Source organism: Folsomia candida, unplaced genomic scaffold, assembly GCF_002217175.1.
Source record: "Folsomia candida strain VU population unplaced genomic scaffold, ASM221717v1 Fcan01_Sc006, whole genome shotgun sequence".
NCBI lineage: Eukaryota > Metazoa > Arthropoda > Collembola > Entomobryomorpha > Isotomidae > Folsomia > Folsomia candida.
Genome location: NW_019091198.1, coordinates 7,189,513 through 7,214,146, shown reverse-complemented (window position 1 = coordinate 7,214,146; position 24,634 = coordinate 7,189,513). Strand labels below are relative to the sequence as shown.

Sequence of the window (24,634 nt, the reverse complement as noted above, 5' to 3'; positions counted from 1 at the left end):
ATGCAGCATCTGAATTAAAACTGTGTCGTGAAATGTAACAGATTTTGTAATCTGATTGGTTATACATACTCTCGAATGAGGATTGAGGGGCAACATTGAGATATTTCAGAAATATAGAGGATGACCTGCATGCAAGCATGTAGACAAATATTGTGAGGCCCGAGCTAGGAATGGCAACCAACAGCCAAAGAGTTGGTCTAATTGCTTTTAAATGTTTTACTCAATAATTCATGGAAAGAGACCCAAAACTCCATGTTTCCACTCGTAATTACTCACCAGCAGGCATGCCAACTTTCCCTCACATTTACGTACAGAAAACGATGATTTACTTTGAGACTAAAATATCTCGTCACATAATGTCTAAATTTAATTTTGATTTTGAAAATAAAGGTAGAAATATTATGTACACAACTTGAACTTCAAAGATATGTGTGCATACACTCGAATGATGCAGTAAACGATTGAGCAGAACACTGTCAATAATTATGCATACATGCAAATTCTTCTCCTACGTATTTCTCAAACGCAAACATTAATCAACTATTAGTACCGTCTGGTTTTGCCTTTTGTGCGTAATTTCTCTACAACTCTTACGTATTAATACTTGGAAGAAAACAATGAGGACGTCTTGCAGATGAAGGGACGAGAATAGAAATTGTGTGTAGTTACTAAAAGTAGAATTCCCTCCGAGCGAGTGTAGGGTCGTTCGTGGCGTGGTAAGTTTTCCAGGCATAAAATTCTCGTAAATCGTGAAGTTGGGTGACGTTTAACATAACAAATGGTGAAGCTGTGACTCTTCACTTATTTTTATGACTCTTTGAACACGATGATGACCGAATGGTTTGCACAGTGCGGACATAAATGCGTGGTTCCTTCTGGCATCTCGGGATTTCTCCTCATGTCACAACTCACTCGTGGACATTATTTAGCTCATTAAGGGAAGTAACTTTTTCACTTGATGAGTGACAGTGCCAATACTGCATTTCACTTGTTTGTTTGCTACTGGGATCAAGACAGGGAGAGGTCAACTGAGATATCAAAGTCTGGAGATAGAGATATGTACTTATCACAGTTCACGATCACTTACTGCATGCATCGCTTGATAACACTAAATGTGCACGTGTTGAAAAAGTGAAGGACAGAACCATAAGTGGATTGGGTTGTTAGTTTGATTGTTGCCAAGATTTGTTGAAAGAAAAAAAATATCATGTTGAAAATCGTCAGATTCTTGAGTGCAGATGCACTTTCTAATTTGATTGTTTCAGAAAATACTATGCGAAATTTCACTCCAATTTTCTGACACGACCCAAACCGCTGACAGATATTGGCATACAAATTAATGAGGCGATCCCGGTTTGATGGATACAAATATGAATACACGAGTCAAGTACTTTCTAATAACCCGTCTCGTTTGTACTTGTTGGTTGGTAATTGGGCACGACGAGGGTAGAGCAGGGAGCCTGAGAGAGTACGAGCAGCATATCGTGAGAATGGTACCTGAGGCGGACTTGAACAAAAGTCAAAGCATGCCAAAGCCAGAAATCAAAAGTAGACGGACGTCAGAAGGAGTAGAAAGTTGAAACGATATTCTCTGGACCACCACCACCACCACCACCGCTTCCACTTACCTTTGTTAGCCCGTCAACCAACCTGCCTCTCGCCCTGCTGTCTATATGTCCTAGGCGAATTAAAGTGGGAGTCAGGTCAAAGTTGAAAAGTTGGTCAATACTGAACTGGGTAAATAAATGTTTGGAGAAATTTGTTTTTATGAAGCAAGACGAGGAAGTGGATGAAAGGACTTTGTTCGTTAGGACCTCCAGCTCCAGCTCCGTGTTGTTGGTCCAATGCTCCTTTATTCGCTGACAGGGAGCGAAAAGCCGTTTAAAGTTTCTAAAGATGACTAAAAATGGGGAAAATCTGACGGAGAATGCGTTCCATGTTGAAACGTAAACTGGTGTCTTGGGGGCAGTCTCATCCGAAAGCTCTCATTCTCACAATGTATACCAACCATGTCGTAATACTTACTACCAACCAGCAGCAGCAGTGGTGGCAGTGTCACAGCCCTTACACCACTTCCTGTGTCCCTTGTTTTCCATGCCAGGCACCCTCCACCATGAGACAATGCCCGGCTCTCCGGCTGCCTTCGCTCATTTCGTCACCACGCCATTAATCCTTCAACTTGTTGGGGGAATTATCAGTCTTGGCGTTTGGCATTGACACCCACGAGAAAATGCATTTCTTCAAAACTCATATTTTACAAGGCTTGACTCCCCCCACCCAAGAAAGAAAATTGTGATGTGGCCACCGTTCATAAATGAACACACGCGCATCCTCCCCGTTTGGTAGCGGACAAAGCAAGTTGTGCTGCTTTTTTCAAGTATGCAGTAGAGAGTGAAAAGTGGGAAATTTCTACTCAGGCTTTTGTCACGATTTCCGCATTACAACTCTTTTCTCTCGTGCTCAGTGGGCGACATATGGACAAATCTGTTGACATGTTGGTCTCCTCTCGTTGATGCTTGCACCCAAAATCTGACTTCAGATGAAGGTTCTGATTTACTTTGAAATACATTCATCTCCTCCTTGGCTTCACACTCAGGATAAATAACGGCTGGTTCTAATTGAGCGTGAATTTTGCTTGTTTTTCACCCCGAATGCGGTTTGCCTTGTTTATATATTTACAAAAATTTAATACGTATATTGTGTGGCAAGTGGATAAATACAAGTATTCACGAGAAATAAATATGAGACGTAGTGACACATGTGACTTATCTCTTGAGGAATAACGTTTTAATAATCGTCTTGTTGTCGAATTCTTGATTTCATTCTTATCTAGATATAAACATTCATTTGCAGAATTGGCTACTCGGAATTTTGACATGAAGCGATCATCAATTTTAATTACAGATATTGTTTTCTCAAAAATGATTGCCCCCGTCTATCAACAACAACGATTATTAAAACTGTAAAAACACGTACTCAGATTGTCCTTGGACTTGAATTTATCCATTTTAACATGCCAAAGAATTGTATTTACTTAGAAGTAGATATTCTTTGAAGCCATTGAAGCACATGCACGCCTGACACCGCTTTCCATGTATGCATGTGACATTAATTGTATCTCCTGGAATTTTCCTCTCCACCTGTCAAGGATTCTAAATAATTGCTACCATTAAGTTATTAAAGTCGACCAGTTTGGGAAACAAGTTGGCGTATGGGCCACCACCCGTTCCACGAGTCGTCCAATGTGCAATGCGCACATACATGCATGGACATCACACAATTGGTAATCCTATCGTACGATGCAATGACTGGCCTCTCGGTTTAAAATCCTTCAAACACTGGAGTGACAAGAGCAGTTCATCACAGTAATAAATTATGACATTAAAGAATCGATATAATTGAATGGAGAAAGTTGGCTGGGACAACTTTCTCTTTTTGGCAAATACGTTAGTTTTGTGCCAAATTCTCTAAATGCATGTATGCAAAAAGGACTATGTATATTGTAATCGAGGCGCTGTTTGTTTAAATTTTCCTACTATTCGAATTTGTGTATTTTTAGGTTTTTCCATAGAATTGGATTAGAAGGCTAAAATTGGGTTATTACTATTGATGTTAATACCAAACTAAAATTTAAATGTAACCATTTTGGGTTTTGGATCGAGTATTTGTAGATTCTTTACTTTGTATCTACGACGAAGGGGTCATTGCAAAGTGAAACATTTGACAAGGTCAATTTCTTAATAAAAATACAAAAACCTTGCAGAATCGTCCTGCTGCATCTTTCATGGTGAGAAGAATACTTCACGTTTCAGAGAAGACATGTAGAGCTAAACTCTGTCTAGAACAAATATTCAATGAAATAAGAACACTGTATGTGGACACTTGCTAAACGACCTCCTGAGGACTGAACTCTCCCCGATGTGGATCCCTATATGCACACATCCGTACAACAGCAACGGTCCAGATATTGCTTTCTCTCCCCATTTTGCACCACGTTACACAATTTTCTCATTAGAAAAAAACTCCTTTGAAACAAATGTGCAGCAGCAAATATTTTTGCTGCTTCTATATATTTCACTGCAAGGAGAAGCTCACACGTTTAAAAGGAAGTGCAGAAATACGTTACTTTCTCCAAGCCTCATGGACACATAGTTGTGACATTGAGTCAGAGGACGATGGAAAGTAACGTTTTAGGTGACAAAAAAATGACATCCCGACAAACAATTTTGAAAACTTGGCCCAAACGACGGTTTGTCCACTGATCCAAGCTGGATAAAATCATCATCTATCCAGCTACAGACCATACACAAGTTTTCTGCCGCGGACAAACGCTAAAATTGGTCTTAACCATCGTTTGGACCAAGTTTAGCGTAAGTTATGTAGCATGCCAGCTTTGGGCCAGTTTTAGCCTAGCCGTGTTTACCGGGAGGAAGAGAAGGAGCGGTGGCAGTGGGGACAAAGTGAGTGTGGACGTGTTGATCATTGATATGAGGAAGGAGTTTATATGATGCATGAGTCTTCAGGTGACCATTCTGCTAAGCCTTAAGCCATCTAATGTCCTCCGTTATGGTCTTTGTCCGTGATCTTCTCCACAGAGAGATATTTCGAGGCCTAGGAACTTTTATGGTCATCCATCCATTGTTCCACACTTTGTTTCTGCACCTCCTCCCCGCGTCCCTCTTTGATTTATTGATTGACTTGCCACTGTATCAGCGAGGACGCCAAGTTTCATAGTTTATAATGTTTTATTTGCACTGGGGCCCATTTTACAAACCGTTATTGCTCTCTCCTCGCTGTTTGAGGAAAGCATAAAGAAAGAGACAGATGAACTCTGTGATTATGGACTACAACGAGCTGGTCGTGTTGTAGATGCGAAAATCTGACGCTTTCTAACATTCTACTGACAAGTGCAGCAGGCATATATTTAACCGAATGAATAAACCAGACCTTATTGTTCTTTGACATTCAACAACGAGGAGCAGGCAAACTTGATGCCTTATGCACAACCTTAATTGCATTTTGATACATGATGAAAGTACATAAAAGGAAAAAATGCATCGCACCATGATTAACCACCACCACCTCTTCACGAGCTCATTATAGATAAATCGTCGCCATTTTGACATTGTGAAAGTGAAATGTAAAAAGCCCAGGTAACTAACCGTCTACATGATGAAACATCACAGAGTTCCTACTCCGACCAGGAAACCCGTTTGTTATTAAGTTATAATGTAACCTTCCCCAAAACATTTTACTACTAAACACTGTAGGCTCACTACTTGGGGTGAAAGTCTTCTTGGTGAGTGGGGAAAGTGAATCAGGCGAAATAATAAGAAGGAGAGAATGCGATCCGGCTGCTGGGTGGTGGGTCCGTATTATGTAGTGGTGGTGGGGCTTAATTTATGATTTTTAACATCTTTCCCAACAGCAGCCAGCAGACTCCTGGGGATTTATCCATCTTACTTTTCAAAAAGGCACTTGCCCTCTCACACAACAACGCAGCTGGTCTCCGGAACACCACCTTCCACTTTCACCTTCTTTCTCTCCAAGATTCCCAAGACACCGGGGACATGGATGGTTTCAAACACATGGCCAGCCACCACACGTCGTATGCATAGTCTTTCACGTCCCCCTCCCCACTCGGCCAAAGCTAAGCTCGCCATTGTTAATATTTTAGTAATAAAACTGATTACAAAGTTGTTTCAGTTTAAGCATACATGAGCTGACATGAGGTGAGTTGGGTTACGTTGATCGGTGGCTTTAAGATATTCCAAATGGGATTGAGTTGTACGAGGTACGTAGCTGTGTGTATAAGGAGATTGAGTGATGATCCCGATCGACGAGGCCTTTTGGTATGTGGTGGGAAAGTGAGCCAGTAGTGGTGCTGGTGACTCTTTGTGCCTCTCTTTTCACTGTTTGAACCTCAAAGGAGAGAGTTCTGAACTTATCGCTTTCTCCCGTGTGTACCAGCTTTGTCCTCTTTCTTGTCTCTTCTCATTCTTGGTGTAAGCACTTCCCTTTTCTCAGCGGCAGTAAGCCAGCCACCACCAAAACCAAACGTCGGCATCTCATCGTCGCCCTTTCCTCCCAAGTCAATCCTCTCCCTTTTCTGGTAGACTTCAATTTTTTAGCGGATTAAGAAGACTCGGGTTTTGTGCATGCTTATCAAATTCAATGGTAATTTATTTTTTAAGGAAGATCTCCACACCAAATAGGCTAATACAGACACGTTTCCCTTTTATTAAGTAATGTGTATGAGAGAGTTGTGATACATAATTGTGTACTTCAACATTTTGAACTTTCCGTATACATATTTACATACGAGGCTTGTGAAGTCAGTTGCATTCAAACTATATGCAGCCAATTTGATAGAATAATTATATGCACCACTTAATAAAGTGAATTGATATGACTCCGTACCTACGCGAAATATAGTGAATTTATGCACGAGATGAGATTCTGTGTAGAGGGTTGTTTGTTACAAAGACATTTTTGTCTAGGGCTAACGTAAAAATATGGAAAACTTGGACGTTAGTGGGCAAAAAGTTGGTTGAATGGAGTCATCTGTTTAATTCAAAGGGAAAGTTGGTGAGAAGAAGATGAAACACTAAAACAAAATTAGAAGCATTTGCATTTCATGCATATAAAGAGAGTATGCATAGCAGCGTGGCAGGTTGGCTGCTCATCTTGTTTCATTCATTCAGCAGTTAATACATACTTCATAATTTTGATTAGGCCAAAGCAAACCCACTACTTTCCCCCTTTCCTCGCCGCCACCGCCTCCTCCTTTTGTGGTCAACACGAAGTGGTGCCCAAAGCTGTTGAGATTTGACTACCTGTGAGACGCTTAGTTTTCGCCGGTCGTTTCATAATCTGCTCAAGAACAACTTCTGTTCTGGGTCAGATTACGGCGAGATGATAAAAAAGGTGGTCCAATAAGTCGCCCTAAGTTTGCCTTAGTTCTTGGTGCTTAGTTTCTGGGTGACAATTTCTCCCTTCACAATTATCTCAAGGAGTGAAGAAATCTCTGTCTACCTTCATATTCTCACCTTGCCTTTCCAGTTTTAATTCTTGACCCACATAATAAACGTGGGCTGACTAAAGTAGCATATTTTACAATAAAGAATTAATTATGAATTTATCATCACACTAGAACTTTTAACATTATGAGCTCTAAACCTTTAACAAGAGTAGTTTCTTTTATGCAACGGTTAAGTTGGCAAGTTGGACTGAAGAACGTTCAGCACTTATTATCAGCACTGATAGAGCAAAAGCAGCATAGACGACATGTATTAATAATGGTGTAAAGGTTTGTACTTTGGTGAAAGTTTTGTTGTAAAATCTAAACACTGTGGAATACATTTGATCCTGCAGACTCTGGATCGGTACGAGTTTAGGATTTTTGAGAGGCAAGAAGAACAAGAAGAAGAACTGCATCAATAGTTCATACATACAACAAAATATTCGAGTTCTCAAAAACGGGCAGTTCGACGAACCTCGTTTGCCCCAACCTTCACTTGAAATTTATATAAATTCAATCTATTTCCCATTATGAAAATCACCCCCCATTCTTTGCAGCATCTCGAAAGAGCAGGGGAATCTAAGTGGCAGTGGATTATGTAGCTCTCCTCCGCCCGACATCTCCAAATACGCGTTCTCCATTATTAAATTGAATTCTTTTATGTTTTAAGAATACAAAAATTACAATTCAAACTCCAATTTATAAAAATGATGATATTTGTTGGTTTTCAATCTAGTCTCTCATTCTCCGTTTGTGAAGGAGTAACATGATCACAAGGGTCGTAGGTATTTGGGCCTTCTTGAGAACCTCTCGTACATATTGGAGTAATAACAATCTTTCCTCCTCCTCCTCCTCCTTATTTTTCATTCCCATTGAAATTTAGAGAATTGCTACTTTTTGCGCTATTACCTCAATAAAAGATGAAAGAGAGGGGAGGAGAGTGGCTTGATTTGGGCGAAATTGAAACTACTCCTGCTTTTTCATCTCATCTCATCCCCTCCTCACCTCAACAACGACGACGACGATGACGGCCACCACCACTCGAAAAATAATAGAGCAGCAGCCCGTCCTGTCAAAATGTTTGTGGAAATATTGAACATCGTTCTGGATTGGGTTTTAAAAAAGCCAATTATTTGCCCAATTCCTTGTCTAATCCGCTTAATTATAAATATAGAAAGGGAAACGAAATGGTATAAGGAGGGAATACTTATTATTGCTATATTTTTTTAAGTAATTAGCGGTTTCTGCTGCAATTCGAGTATAGTTGTAAACATTTTCGTCATTCATTCATGAAACTGCGGGGGAGAGAAAGGCAGACAGAACTAAAATGGATTAAGAAAATCCTTCCCTCCCTTTGATGAGGTCCACTTTGTCCATTCATAGAAATCAAAGGAAATCCATTAACTAGTGGAACTCGTATGAATAGACAACCACAGAAAGAAGACAAGCCAGCTCCTGGGAAAAACAACGGTGGTGGTCCACGCACCACCCACTGGTCACCACCGTACCGTAAATGTGCTCACTTTCTCCCTCCTTAACCAGCACTATACGATTACGATGGGAACTGAGAAGGTTATCATAATAGGCTCCATTATCTCAGGATGCGTATTACACAATATTGACAATCGTCACCACTCTCTCAATAAACTATAATTACTTCAGTTTATGAATCCCTTCTTGTTATTTCTTCTTCCTAGCCACGTCAGAGTTGTTTGGTTATTGGTTAAAAAAAGCCTGGATATCGCGTCACCCAAAAATTGACGCAATCCAAAATATGCTACCACACACAAAAAGTATATTGCTTACAAACCTGTTTGACAAAAGTGTCAATTGGTTTCTGATTATTTATCGGGGAGAGGAAGAGAAGGGATCTTTCTCTGGGAGAAAGTTGGCGAGGGGAAGAGGAGAAAGAATTGAAACAGATTACAAAAGCAGCTGTTTTTGGAGACACGACTGCCCAAGTGGATTGGTTCGTATTGTCACCAAAAGTTGCTTTACGTACACCGACGACGACGACGACAGCATGCCCCAAGGGAGAGGTTTCTCCTTTCTCAATGCACTCTTGATTAGCCACATCCCCTCGACGATGACGCGCTCCCCAGTTTTTTTTTATTGAAAACATTGTTGAAACCAATATATATTTGATTTCATGTAATTCTACACTTCACGATAATTCGTCATCTATCGAGTCGGATGGAGAGACTATTGAAATTCAAACCTGTTCGTGCGTCGTCTACATATTCATTCTGCATCTGAGGATCTGGATCTGTGTGGGATGCTACATGTTCTAAATTTGATTGGGCAGGGGTGAAACTAATTGCCAGAAAGATGGGAAACGCAGTGAGGTGGAGTGGCGGTGACCGTCAATGTGTAAAATCTTGTGCTTTTCTTGATTCAATCAATTCTGCGAGGGGCATGAGGAGGCTCACGGGTGAGGAGCTGGAGCTTTTGGAGAGAGAAGATTTCATTTGAAAAGGCCATTTGGATTGGAGCAAGTGATGCGAGTGTGAGACAACGCTTTGTAAGTAATGGACCCTACGTGCCTGCTTTCTCTCCACTTTCCACCCTGCTTTCTTTCTCCACCACGGCAGAAAGTCACCATCATCGGCAGCTAGCAGCACGGCAAGAAGGAGGAGATTTCTCACTCAAGTGGATACAATTGCGTGGGAACGAGACAAAAAGGTGCGAGTCAAGTGGAGTGAGGATTAGCCAGCTCAAAAATGTCCACTCCTCGAGGACGACAAGAAGACCGGGGTAATGGCAAAGGACAAAAAATAAAGTTTTACGGGACAAATGAATGGCCAAGCAGGGTGGGTCGCATTGTTGTCAGGTACAACAATGCTGTGTGGGATTAATATTTCGAAAATTTTGACAATATGCCCATGGTCAACATGAGATTTGCAGTTTTGATGAACTCGTAACCAGACTATCTCGCAGAGCTAATGTCATGAATCGTCACAAAGGTATAACCCAATTTGGATTTCACTTCTAGTCCCAAAAATCTAATTTTTTTAATAACTTAAATTATTACTTTTATATGTTATTAAGTAGCGTCAGCTACTTATTGTGATCGTTTTGTCCGTCCGTCTGTCCGTAAGCAGGATATCTCCAGAACGAGTCAAGATAATCAGACCCCGTTTTCGCCATTGTGCTTCTAATTTTTAGTTCTCGGTCGAGTTAAAAAATGGGGTCAATCGGACCACACCCCACTGCGCTAGGAGGTGTGGTCCAAATTAAATTTAACTTTAATTTTTAAGTGGGGTGTCATTTTAAAGGAAATTGGACCACGAATTCAATGGCGTCAATATTTTTGACCTCGTGACCGTGTCGACGAGGTCAGAGGTCAGAAAACATATAATTTTCATATGGGGTGTCATTTTAAAGGAAATTCCACCGCGAATTCGAAGACGATAGAATTTTTGACCTTATGACCTTAAGGACGAGGTCAAGGGTAAAAATATACATAATTGTCATATGGGGTGTCATTTTAAAGGAAAATTGACTGCGATTTCAAGGACGTTAATATTTTTGACCTCACGACCGTTAGGACGAGGTCATATACTGGAAAACGTTAAAGGAAACTTGAATCGCTCTGACGCTATTTATTTACATTCATTTGGAGGGTTTATCATTATTATTATATATTATTATATACTATATATTATTATTATTCTATATTATTATTAATGCACTGTTATTAAAATTACATTGCAAAATTAAAAATTTTTAGAAATGTCTATTTTTAGACTTATCTATTTTTAGACATATCTATTTTTAGAAATGTCTATTTTTTGACATATCTATTTTTAGAAATGTCTATTTTTAGACATATCTATTTTTAGACATATCTATTTTTAGACTTATCTATTTTTAGACTTATCTATTTTTAGAAATGTCTATTTTTAGACATATCTATTTTTAGACTTATCTATTTTTAGAAATGTCTATTTTTTGACATATCTATTTTTAGACGTATCTATTTTTAGACTTATCTATTTTTAGACTTATCTATTTTTAGAAATGTCTATTTTTAGACTTATCTATTTTTGGAAATGTCTATTTTTAGACATATCTATTTTTAGACGTATCTATTTTTAGACGTATCTATTTTTAGAAATGTCTATTTTTAGACATATCTATTTTTAGACGTGTCTATTTTTAGACATCTATTTTTAGACATATCTATTTTTAGACGTATCTATTTTTAGACTTATCTATTTTTAGACTTATCTATTTTTAGAAATGTCTATTTTTAGACTTATCTATTTTTGGAAATGTCTATTTTTAGAGGTATCTATTTTTAGACTTATCTATTTTTAGACTTATCTATTTTTAGAAATGTCTATTTTTAGACATATCTATTTTTAGACGTGTCTATTTTTAGACATCTATTTTTAGACGTGTCTATTTTTAGAAATGTCTATTTTTAGACTTATCTATTTTTGGAAATGTCTATTTTTAGAGGTATCTATTTTTAGACTTATCTATTTTTAGACTTATTCTATTCTTTTAGAATTCTTCATGTACAGAAAATTACGAAAATTTTAAGACCTCGAACTCGAAAATCGTTAGGGCGCGAAAAAAACGCTATAGGTATCTATCTTAATAAATATTGAGGCAATTCACGCCCTCCTTCGTAACTACGTAAACAGCGTAAAATCCGTAAACTTACAAACGTTTACAAACTTTTACAAAAATTGCCAAGGAAAACCAGTTTACAAACTTTTGTAAACTTACGCAGCTCACAGGCGTCTTTTAATTTTGTAAAGTATTTTGTAAACTCAATTTGGGGAAGAAAAAAAATTGTTCGATGCAGAAACTTGGCAATATATGTTGCTAGTGACTCCTAATCAAAGAATACGAAGTGAAATTGGAAAATTTTTCAAGCAGAGGTACCCGAGGGGGTGACCCATACCGGACTTTCAAAATCATCCAATCGAGCTGAAATTTCGTATAGAAGCTGCTAAAGGCCTCTAATGGAAGAATATGAAGTGAAATCGGTAAAATTTTCACATCCGGGACCCGTTGGGAGTGACCCATACCGATTTTCATAACTTGTCTCAAAAAGCTGAAATTCGGAACGGTGATACTTAATAGCTTCTCATCAAAGAATATGAAGTCAAAGATGAACAAAAAATAACCAGATGGACAATAAGGAAGGGGTACCCATACCGATTTCTAAGAAGTTATATATTCAGCTAAGATTTAGTGAGGAGTCGAAAAATAACTTAGGATTAGAATTTAGGAGGGTTGAAATTTTTATAGGAACAGCCTCCACTGTTCGTGGTATATATTATATCAATAAATGCAGCTCCACAAATTTCTTCCATTAATTTCCGTTTTCTGGAAATGATCGGCATTTTGTTTCAATTATCAGATAAATTTTTACGAAAATAATTGCAAAAGTGAATTCACGGGAAGCCGTTTGTAAACGTTTGTAAGTTTACGGATTTTACGCGGTTTACGTAGTTACCAAGGGTGCGTGAATACCCTCATTATCGGTTACATGTTTAGAAAAGAAATCAAGTGCAACTCACAAATCGAAAGTAACGTTGCCCCTTCTGTCCATAAATATGAATGGAACCTAGGAACATGTAGGAATGAGGAACATATGTAACAATGTTTCCGAAATTTTTTCAGGTATTGTGGGTGGTAATCCCACTCTCCACGATCTTCACTGGTCCAAGTGATGATATTTTTTAAAAAATGACAGCTTTAACACTATTTCAGCAATAAACTAATATTATTAACAGCGAATCTTGACCTAATAATTGTACCCTGTCCAAAATTGGGGACCTTTGAGAAAATCCCCACCACCTCAAGAAACTTAAAAACAGATAACCTCAAGAATTATTTCTCACAAACAAGCATCTTCATCTTATCGGAGAAAGAAGGCACAAGTCCAGTCATAGATAGATGATTCGACTTGTTCATATAAATGCAAGCACACGTAGCACGTAGGTAGGTAAACCAGTTTTCGTTTTCACTTTTACAAGGGAAATTGCTCGGAAGTTTTTCTTCCCATAACTACTTTTGCACCCGACTGAGAAAAAAAACGAAAAGGGTGCCTAATCTTCACCAATGAATATGGCAGCCTCACGCTTGTCCCTTCTTTCTCTTCTACCTGACAAAAATTTAAATTGTTTGCCTCATTTATATTTACCTCAGAAACACCCTCATAGAAATTGTTTGTAGGTATTCCCTCTGAAACCTTTGCCAAAAGTCACAGTTTAAAGTACCATGAAATAATTGTGTCTGTTTCGCATGATGATACACATCTCAAAGAGATGTTCTCTTGCTTGATCCAAACAAAAAAATGATGCATACCTTGACAAGTTATCAGTTGAGTTAACCATATCAGCTTAAGATAAGCGCTATATATGTAAGTACTTACCCCAATCATGCTACAGTACTCATCAATCACGAACCAATTTATTGATAAATTGCCCAAGCTGGTTCTTCGTGATGAAGCAAATAATCCGTAAATTTCGAAATTATCAACAATACGAGTTTATTAAGAAGATGATAAAGGAGTCAAATGGGGGGTGATCGGAAGAGGGTGGAGGTGGCGAGTTGTGGGGTGAAACTTTCAATCAGAATTAGAGGAGAGAGAAAGTTGTTAGAAATAAGGAGGAGGATTACCCTGACGGGTTGAATAGTTGAATAGACTTGTAATCCATCTTACTCCAGTAACGCTCATTCATCCTATTGCACGCCATTTCTCAAAAACTTTCTCCCCGAGTACAATGCAATATAAGTTTGCATTCTCGCTATTAATGTAGAAAATATAGAAAAAGTGGTCTGTCTTAAAAATGTAGAGACAATAATAACTTGTAAATTCTTATTACTGTAATTGTATTAATTACGTGAGTGTAGATATTTTTCGTACTTTCTCCCAGCAAATTCGCAAGCTACATTAAAAAATAGGTAATCCGTTCAATTCAGACAGACAGCATTTAAATTAAGCATACTTAAGCAAATTTAGCCACATTCATCATGAATCACGAAACTATAGTTTTTCACATAAATATACAATTCACACTACAAAAAACTGTATACGCCTAAAGTATATTGACGCCCTACGTAGAAGCATCGCATGCCGTATAAGTTTACATCAGTAGATCATCAGCAGTGTAGATCATCATCCAACATTGGATTCCATGAATGAGAAGAGAAGTTGTATATTTATTTCTGAAAGTCCTTTGAACGTAACTTTGATTCTGTTGGGCAAATTGGGAATTTAATTTGAGTCCATCCCTGCTGCCCTTGTGTTCCGTTGTCCAAGCAAAATAAACCTTTGGCAATCAGTTCATATTGGAGCAGAGAGAAGGCACATTCCGTTTAAAAACAACTTAGTTAGCTCATTACAAAACGATCTGGCACTGTGTTTACTCTCCACTTCCTTCTGAACTTTCCCCTCCTCTGCATATGATTAAATGTTTACTTTCAGGTCCAATGCAAACACTTGAGCTTAAACACAAAACTCTAAACACAAGGCTGACAGACAACTCTCGGGACATATCCCAAACGTAGATCGAGAGCAGTTCTTCACATATTATTCGATGGAACAACTCACCACCACAACACCCGCATAATAAGTACATATCCGTCCGTCCTAGGACCCCATATTTAGTCCCCCACGGCGACAGTTCCTCTCTCTCTCTCTTTGCAAACCACCACCACAATGTTTCTGCAAACGTATATACAACTCGAGGTGGATCTCTCTCTTGTGTCTGTTTGTAAGTTCAAATAACTTCAAATAATGTTCCAATTTCAGAATCTCACAAAGAGAGACGAGACTCAGCGAGCGTATAAGTAATCAGTCAGAAACTACCAAATATTGAATGTTATCTTTGCATCTTGTCACTCAATTGTCATGACGTGACTGCCAACTCTGTCATACATACGACAAGGTCTATTAAAACTTGAAAATTTGCGAGTTGCAAGCCTGACTAGAGAGTGAAAGCAAAGGAAATATATTTATAATAATATTTCCGGATTGACAAGTGGAAAGTGAATGTCCTGGAGGGAAGAAACTGGTTCTCGAGTGCACATCACTTACTTTCTCTGAAATTATACTCAATCCTAATCTCAGCTCATTCTCAATACATATTCAGCTAAAACTGGTCTAGAATCAGAAAAGGGAAGCCAAATCTCAAAAGCGGCCTTTTAATAACTTTCTTCCTGCGTTTCAGAACATTCAGAACGGGATGAGACGACGACACCTGAGAAATTATGCACGTGTTGAGAGCAGGATTAGAATTTGAACCTGTGATTCGTTCATTCATTCAGCCACTCTCTCACCCCCTCGCTCTCTCTCTCTGGCACTTTCTTTTCTACATTTAAATACTTAATGCAGTTCCATATACCCGACGTTGGAGGAGTATGACAGGACAATGCTCACTCTCCACGGCGTATTAAATACACCGAGAGATCTTGCGTAAATGTATCACATTTTTGGTTTCGCAATCTAATTACTGTACGAAATTCTAATCTAAATATTTCTTGACATACTAACATACTTTACATGTTCTGGAGCGCGTGTAGGAGGAGGAAGCAAGGCGTTTAATCTCGAATCTTTTGCATACTTTAGCTATCTTTAGCCAACTTTGGACTTTTGTGCTAAATACGTCCTAAATTTATGTACAACTCTTATTCTGTGCTGGTTAAGAAACGGTTGGACAACTAACTGCTAGTCTGCATAGTTTGTTGTGTTATGCATAGAACTACATGACAGTTGTGTCATGAGATTCAGGGGATTTTAGATTGTGTGGAATAAGTGGGAGAAAGTGTCATATGTGACAGACGAGTGACAAAGTCAGCAAAGAAATGTTGCAAAATTTTCATACTTGATTCTTATCTACCATTTTCGTGGTTTTGTATATTTTTAAGAAATTATTTTTCGTATGATGATACCAATATCTGCATAAATGCCTAATTACTGATTATGATCCCTCGATAAGATGATGATGTCTAGATTTTTCTGCAGATAATCAACATTTCATCCTCGGTATTCTTCCTTACCACTACATTTTTTTCTCAGAAAATATGACATATACTAATGTTGATGCAGTTTTTTCGTACGTGGTTTTCTTTTCCGGTATTTTTTTTGTCTCACATACTTCCACCACGGCACTTATTATTATGCTATACCGTGTGTATCTCTCTATCCAAAAATACAATTGAAATAATGGCTCAACTAACACAACCAACTGCCAAGACTGAGCCTTTCCCGTCCGGAATGAGAAAGGAGGAGGAAAACTGATCTAAATTCAACTCGCAAATAAAAAACGGAAATGCTGCTAACTCCAAGGCCCTTCATCATTTATTTCCTTTGGCCAACACACCACCACATACGCCAACATATATCCCCCAAAACTTATCCGACACAAAGTCTCTTTTGCTCCCTTGAATGCTCATACTCAGACATACACGCTGTCGGCAGAGTTCCGACTTTTACTTTGCAAGGGGAGAAAGTGTTCATGGGAAGTGCAATGTTTTCACTACTGGAGGCGAACTGGAGGTACTTTCTCTCGAGGTATGTACGTATAAGGTATTGCGCATATTGGGAAAAAACTGTGTTTATGTTGTTCGTGCGTGTACTTCGTCTCATCCAGAAGTGAATAGTTCTTTTGAAAAATGCTGAAATGAGTTTCCAATTCTTTTCGCTGTTCCTACATATACCGGATTTTATACCAGCCGACAGAGCCGTATTTATTTTATCCATTATATATCCCAGACTGAAGAAAGTATGTTGCAGAGAAAGAAATAAACACCCATAATTGCCACACCGATCTGATTTAAGAAACCACGATCAGAATTTTTAATGAATCTTTATTACTATCTACGGCACGATGAGGATATGCTCACCAAGTAATCTGTGAGTATGCCATGCAATAATTCAGCCTAATAAATGTTGTTCATTACATGTTTACAAATACTTTCTCATTCCGACAGGATGGAGCATGAATCCAAAATATTTCCTTGTTTTGCACCTTATTCACTAGTGTTTTTTTTTTTAAATAGTGCAGAAACTAGGTGTTAATTATTATTGAAAGTAGAACATACTTGCCAACTCACATATTTAGTCCAACATATAGGAGCCGGACGGTATGAACTCGTGCGAAATGTCGTGTCGTGTAGTCCGACCAGCACCAGCGTGTAAATAATGAACCAAACGCATGTCTTAGGACTTAGTTGGGTGGTAAGTTTTGTGGAGAGAATAAGTCTCTTTGTGTCAATAATAGACTAAAGCAGGAATCCACAAATTATGAGTGCTGCTCATGCTCACCACGATATTTTTCATTAAATACTTTTCCAAATATTTCTTCTTTTTTCTGAATCGTGAGTGGAATTCTGTTTCGCTCGGCTTTCTCCAAATGTGTTACTGAGGAGATTCAGAGCCATTCTGAGTCCATAATGATTCACCGTCTTCTTCTTCTCCTAATGATAATCCACTCCTTAACGTTATTATTCTTCTCCTCCTTCTCCTCTCCAAATTATTTACTCAAAGGAATGTTCTGATTTAATTTGAGGCTGCATTACCACACCAAATGGAACTCGTTTGGCTGACCAAGACTACGTAGGTACATACGTAGAACGGATGCTGCCCATTTCCTAGTAGTCTATACATTGTACAAGTTTGGATAGTCATCTTTTTGAGCTGAAAAATGGATCGGTATGATATTTGGATGTCATTAATCCCGTATCATGAAATGGTGTTGATTACCCTTGTTTCAATTAATCTGCATGTTTCTCATATTGACAGAATTGATCAGAATAGCAACCAGAGTTTATTTATTGTTACGACATCACCACGAAGGAAAGAAAACATTTCCGAATGCCAATACCTCTCATACCGAATAAATTCGATTCGTAGGCTTGGCGTGAAATTTTATGAGGGTGAAAACATCCCTGGTGAAGAAGAAGAAGTTGGACATTTAATACAACGAGGTATCAAAAAGACGAGGAAAGTGAAGATGCCTTAAACCAAACTCTGGAACGGAACGGGGATGGATGGATGGCAACACAAAGTGATTTTGAATTTCCACACTTCAAACGTAATACTAAGTGATAAATTTATTGACCTTTGAAAGAAGATTTTCCACTTGCTTTCACTTTACAAAAACTAACATGGATACATACGCACAAATACATAGAAATGTATAAGACTTATATCGTGAGGGTTGAAGAAGGGTCGTTGAAATTGCCTAAAATAAAATAAGAGAATCAGCAAGATTTCGTTCGCCAAGTCATCATGACTCGTCTCAAAGTCGTAAAAATATTCCGACCGAGTCGTAACTGATCAAGTCAAGAAGGTCAAGCTGACAATTTTCCAAAAAATTAGACAATCGTTCTCATCCAAAAGTTTTTCACAACAAGAAAAGTTCAAGAGGGCAAAAGTTTTTAGGAAGTAGTAGAAAATGCATTCAACCAAACAGTTTTAAAGTGAAATAGACACGAGTAGTTTTTTTTAGCACTAACAGCACAACCAACAACGAACGAGTCGACGACGACTTGTTTCCCAAAATCAGAACACTTTTGTCCTGTATTATTCTTATCCGACGCTATGTATATACAAATGTACGTAGGTACATTACCATACATCCGCCGAGAGAGCGAGAGAGTCCACAGGCAATGACTTTGTACTTTGTAAGAGAAAAATTAGGGTCATGAAATTTCAGATCTGGACAAAAAACTTTTTTTCGCGAAGCTGTAAAAAGCAGTTTGAAAGGAAGCTGAAGCTGTTTGATGTTGATGGGAGACAAAATGGGATGACATCCCATCTCAGGGGTTGTAAAGTTGTCTCTCCGGATGGAAGGAAAACTATATTCTTGCTCAAAACGATCTTAATTTCGTGTCTCATAGTAAGGCTAACAAACAGTTTCACCCTCTTGCATAACGCTGTTTTACCCCGTACTGGAATATGCTGTTTATACAGTAGATGCTGTTTATACAGTAGATGTATAAAATGTGACTAAAAACATTGCAACTTTTCCACGCATAATAATACTGGATTATTAAAAGACACTCGAGTCTTGTTGGGAATCTGAGATTTGTTTGTAAATAATGAACTGTCCACGTCATAATATTTTATCGTTTTACTACCAACATATTTTAGCTGAAAACTCATCTCGACGAAATCCATCCCTTAATTTGAGTGTACTATAAAATTAAGTGCTTTCCCCTTTAAATGTGGCTAAATCTGAGATGAGACGTTAATATTGACACCACCACTATTTTTTTCCGTTTACAATAATGATTTCCGAAATTATTCACATTATTCAATCCTTCAAGTTAAACTTCAAGATGAAAACCTATTTACTAGGTCTTTCAGCTTTTTTCCATATTTTTCTTATATTATTGTTCCCTACACATGAGAAGGAGGGTTTGAATAGGATCACTTCATCAGATTAGCATATGAACAGGCTCCTCCAGTGCGGCTGCTGGGTGAATAGGGATAGAAATATGGTGAGAAGAAGACGTCGTCGTTTTCTTAAAGACAATCCTCTCCTCTCGAGAGTGAGAGAGAGTGTCATTGATTAATGGGCGTCGATGTGAGCCCAGAAGCTGCCCAAGCAAGTGACAGGAAACAGGTCATAACAAATGGGCTAATGAGATAAGATTTAACGCAGGAAAACGAGCCCATGGCGATGATTGAATATTTTACAGAAAGGTTCGGGCAAAAGTGGGCTGCTTCCTATGGCTTCGATGACCCAGCCTCTGCTCTCGTCGATGTCACACGCACAATGATTTTATACCAACGTCAATGAAAAATCGGGGAAAAAATGATCTCAAAATCGGTGAACTTGAGACGCGTGGGGTGAAAGTGGAGGAACGCATCGAGCGTGCGAGCGGAGTGGGCAAAACTTTCACAATTTTCTTGCAGATGTTGTCATCACTCGGGTTTGGTCATCGCTGATCGATCATCGTTACTAAAAATTGGCTAATATTTTCCTATTTACTTAATTGTTAACAAATATCATCTAAAATTATTATAAGTTGTGATAAATCATAATAGTTTCAAGTCAACTTACTCAAAAGCTTTACATTTTCCAAGGTTTTACGGTACCGATGTTTATGTGATAATATTTAAATCATCATTCCATTTTGAACGTTAAGAAATTTTAAAGTGTACAAGATTTTTGAGGAAAAGAAGTATCACTTGTAAATTTACTATTGGGCAGAACAGAAATCAACTGTGTGGGCGGAGGTGGGTTGAGCAAGTGAAAGTCTAAATAACTGACTGTTATTGATTTTCTCGTTAATATTGATTATTTGGTTCTAATTAAAGGTATTTTCTATAATTAGGAGAATACGTTTTTAATAAGCTGTCCATGTCTTTGGTGACCCGTTAATCAAAATGAACATGATGAACTTGAACGTGAATATGGACACGGTGATCAACAAGTTGAGGAACACGGTGACTACTGTGACCAGCACCGTTTCCCAGTTGTCGGTCGTCCTCCCAGGAAATCCGGTCACGAGGGAGTACGAGGTCACGCAACATATCGCTAGTGGAGGGCCTGGTACTGAACTATCCTGCGTTTTATGTTTTTAATTGTAATCAATTTTGAAAGTGAACTATAGAATGGTCTTATATCGTTTGTGCCAGGATTATTGTGGAAGATTTATGCTGGTTACAAGAAAAGTACGAAACAAGAAGCGGCCATATTTGTCTTTGAGAAGAAGCAATTGGACAAGTGGAGTCGAAAAGACAGGGATAACATGGTTGATATATTGAAGAAAGGAGTTAACCAGCTGACGAGACTAAAACATCCACGGGTTCTAACGGTTCAGCATCCTTTAGAAGAGTCGAGGTTAGAACTACCAACCATAATTATATTTAAGCCGTTGTGGTAAGGAAGGTGCTACCCTCTTATCGCTGCTCTTCACCAGAGGAGAAAAAATTCCGGGTTTTTGAGTTTTTTCCTAGTTTCAACCTTCTCTCTCGCTTTGCAAAATACATTGCTCGCTATCTCCAAACTTCGCATCGACCTTGTGGGGGGAGAGGGGGAAATCGGGCAAAAAGAGCTTATTAATTGATAAAGATAATTTTTTTGAATTTTTCTACGTTGGTCCCAAATTTTTTCGTCCACGGAGAGTACCTCTGCGTAGATCTTAATAAACACATTGAAGCTTATGCAACTTTAAGATCTACGCAGAGGTACTCTCCGTGGACGAAAAAATTTGGGACCAACGTAGAAAAATTCAAAAAAATTATCTTTATCAATTAATAAGCTCTTTTTGCCCGATTTCCCCCTCTCCCCCCCACAAGGTCGATGCGAAGTTTCGAGATAGGCGAACAATGTATTTTGCAAAGCGAGAGAGAAGGTTGAGACTGGGAAAAAACTCAGCCCCAAATTCTCCTCCTTCTCGTCACACTCCCCGTTAAGAATTTTGTTAGAGACACTAGTAATTAATTGCAAGTCTACTGATTTTATAGAGATAGTTTGGCATTTGCGACGGAACCGGTATTTGCCAGCTTGTCCAATGTCTTGGGGGAGTACACCAACATGCCTGATGACGTAGGGGACGGGTCGATTAGGAAATATAAATTACAAGAAATTGAAATAAAATATGGACTTTTACAGGTGAGGATAGAACCTCGAACTTATCATAGGCTGGTAAAAGCACCCACTAAATACTAAAATTAAATAAAATTGTGCATTTAGATTTGTGAAGGTATCACATTCCTAAATAATGATGCAAAAATTTTACACGGGAACCTTTGTCCCGAGTCGGTAATCATTACAAAACAAAATTCGTGGAAAATATGTGGCCTAGAGTTTTGTATAACTGCGGTAGTATCTGGAGCAGAGGTAATAAATGTATTCATGCTCGCTCTGATTGAGTCTTGTCGTCACCGTCAAGTACAATACATTGTATACTTTTTCTCGTCTCAGATTACTTGGCCTTCGAAATCTTACGACAACGATGCACATCCTCTAACACAGCCTTGTTTGGATTACCTCGCACCGGAAATCACAACGTCAATGTCGTGCTCTCCAGCCAGTGATATGTTTTCTATTGGCATGTTGACATATACATCTTTCAACTCTGGAAAACCAATGTTTGCAAATAGAGGGGACTGGAACCGGCATCGACAGAACATTATTGTGGTAGTTTTTAATTGTCGATTAAACAGATTGTATTGTTGTTTAAACAAATTTAATCTTTTCTTACAGTACAATCAATTGCCTGATTCGAAACTGACTGAAATACCTCCAGAGTTAAAAATATTTGTTCGAAGACTGTTGAATTTCAATTCTGTGGAGAGGCCTGATTCTCATGAGTTTGCAAAGGTACATATAAATGACAATTTACTTTCATAAAAAAATTTCTTGAACTTAAAAAATGTATTCATTTATTCACTTTAGCTTGAATATTTTCATGATGAAGGAGTTAACACCCTCAGATATTTGGATTCATTGTTCCAATGGGATAACTTGCAAAAGAGTAAATTTTATAAAGGACTCTCTGAAATATTGCCCGGCCTACCCCAAAGAGTCCGACTGCTCAGGTACATAAGTGTTTATGTGCATGTGTGTATTTCAATAATTATAATTGTTTACTTTCTTACAGAGTTATTCCTTGTCTATCACAAGAGTTTGTTAACCCTTCGATGGTTCCGTTTGTCCTTCCAAACGTGCTAAAAATAGCAGAGTGGTCGACAAATGAAGAATTTGTGGATCATGTTTTACCATACTTAAGAGATGTGATGAAACTCAGAGAACCTGTTCAGGTATCTATAAACAAAAACTTAAATTTCAGTATTTTCAGGTTTCGAAATTAATATTTGATGTGTTGATATATTTTTATTTTCTTTTATAGGTGCTATTTATTTTTATGAAATACATGGAAGTTCTACTTCAAAAAACGCCACCAGACATAACGAAATCGGACGTTCTCCCACTGCTTTACGGTTCTCTTGAGTCAGATTCACCCCAAGTGCAAGAGCTGTGCTTATCCATTATTCCAAGTTTTGCTGGGCTAATTGATTACCCGGCAATGAAAAACTCGCTACTTCCTAGAATTAAAAAATTAGTGATTTCAACTCCAAGTTTATCGGTTTGTGATCAATAGTTGCTTTTATAAAAAAACTATAGCCTACAATTTAAACAATGTTTCTGCTATTAGGTGCGTGTAAACTGTTTAGTCTGTCTCGGAAAAATATTGGACCACTTGGACAAATGGATGGTAATCGACTACATTCTTCCATTTTTAACCGAAATTCCATCCAGGGTGAGTAATTATGATAATAATCAATAATTTATTAGAAGACAAACAATGCTTATTAGCAAAAGTTAAACACTTTTTACACCTTTCACCAGTAGGATTTTTATCTTCTTTCTTAATAATTGTATTATTGTATAATTTCATGACCAGGATCCTGCTGTAATAATGGGAATCATAGGTAATGACACATTTTAATTATCTTTCCGGAATATTACTTACTAAAATTGGGGCGTTTTCCATTGTAGGAATCTACAGACTGGCTGTGAACCATCGGAAATTAGGAGTGACAAAAGAAATAATAGCCACTAGAATACTGCCCTTCATATTTCCTCTCAGTATTGAAAACGGATTGACCACCCAACAATTCTCAACTATTATGAACTTTATTTATGATATGATCAAAACAGTAGAAACCGAGCACAAATCAAAGTTGGAGGAATTAGGGGCCATTGCGAAAGAACGAGAACAAATGTAAGTTTCAAATAGTTGGAAGTTCAAGATTACATAGCCACACCCAAGATATTTTAAAAGTATTTCAATGTCATATTAAATGTTGTTACAGGAAAGCAGAGATGAGTAGCCATCCCGTATTCAATAATAACGTGGCAAACTCGTCCAACGACATATTTAACGACTTTAGTATGGCCTCACCAGCTTTTAATTCAACTGGGGATACTGGCTCTTCTCCTAAAAAAGCTTCAATGACGCAATCTACAACGATGCCTCTAATTCCCTCTTCAAACACCAACTCCTCCTCCTCCTCGATGAATACACACACCATGAATACTGATCGAAGGTCTTCGTCGGGGATGCAGCCAGCAAGAAATACTACAAATTCCAGGAACGATCTGATGTCTTCCCTTCTCAGTTCTAATTTAAGTCAAATGGGTGGCGCACCTTCTACTCCCACTCAACCAGCAATGATGATGCCATTTTCGGCTTCGATGCCCATGGGTTTAAGTGGCGCAAACCGAGCCAATGGTTCAGTTCCAGTCATGAATCGAAGTCCTACGATTGGATTGACTGGGATGACACCTTCGTCGGGAACATCTCAACAACAACCGATGCAAAATATGAGCTTTCCCCAACAAACACGACACGCTACTCCCTCAACATTCCCAACTATTCCAGGTGGAAACTCGTCGTTTGGGGTCATGCAGCCAACTTCAAGCTCTTTAAATCCCGTCAAACCTAACGTAAAGTCATTGTCAAAAAGGGATATTGACGATTTACTGAGTTAAATGTCACACTTAAAAAAAATTAACATCACAGACTCACAACACAATACGTTTACTAAATAATTTCATATCATGTCAAATGCATTGTAACTTTCATTTTAATTAATCCCAAATAAAGCATTTATCAAACACTTTT

General features: G+C 38.2%; 1 protein-coding gene across 1 annotated transcript; it reads left to right on the top strand.

Annotated features, from left to right (window-relative positions):
* The first annotated feature begins 19,899 nt into the window (after positions 1 to 19,899).
* Positions 19,900 to 24,633, top strand: LOC110850775 (SCY1-like protein 2). Its single transcript, XM_022098334.2, has 14 exons — positions 19,900 to 20,234; positions 20,333 to 20,550; positions 20,637 to 20,841; positions 21,468 to 21,615; positions 21,697 to 21,843; positions 21,928 to 22,143; positions 22,210 to 22,326; positions 22,402 to 22,544; positions 22,607 to 22,766; positions 22,856 to 23,092; positions 23,162 to 23,266; positions 23,411 to 23,438; positions 23,506 to 23,731; positions 23,823 to 24,633. The coding sequence occupies exons 2-14, from the start codon at positions 20,385 to 20,387 to the stop codon at positions 24,499 to 24,501; spliced, it is 2,577 nt and encodes an 858-aa protein (XP_021954026.1). The 5' UTR covers positions 19,900 to 20,234; positions 20,333 to 20,384; the 3' UTR covers positions 24,502 to 24,633.
* Position 24,634: the final 1 nt, after the last annotated feature.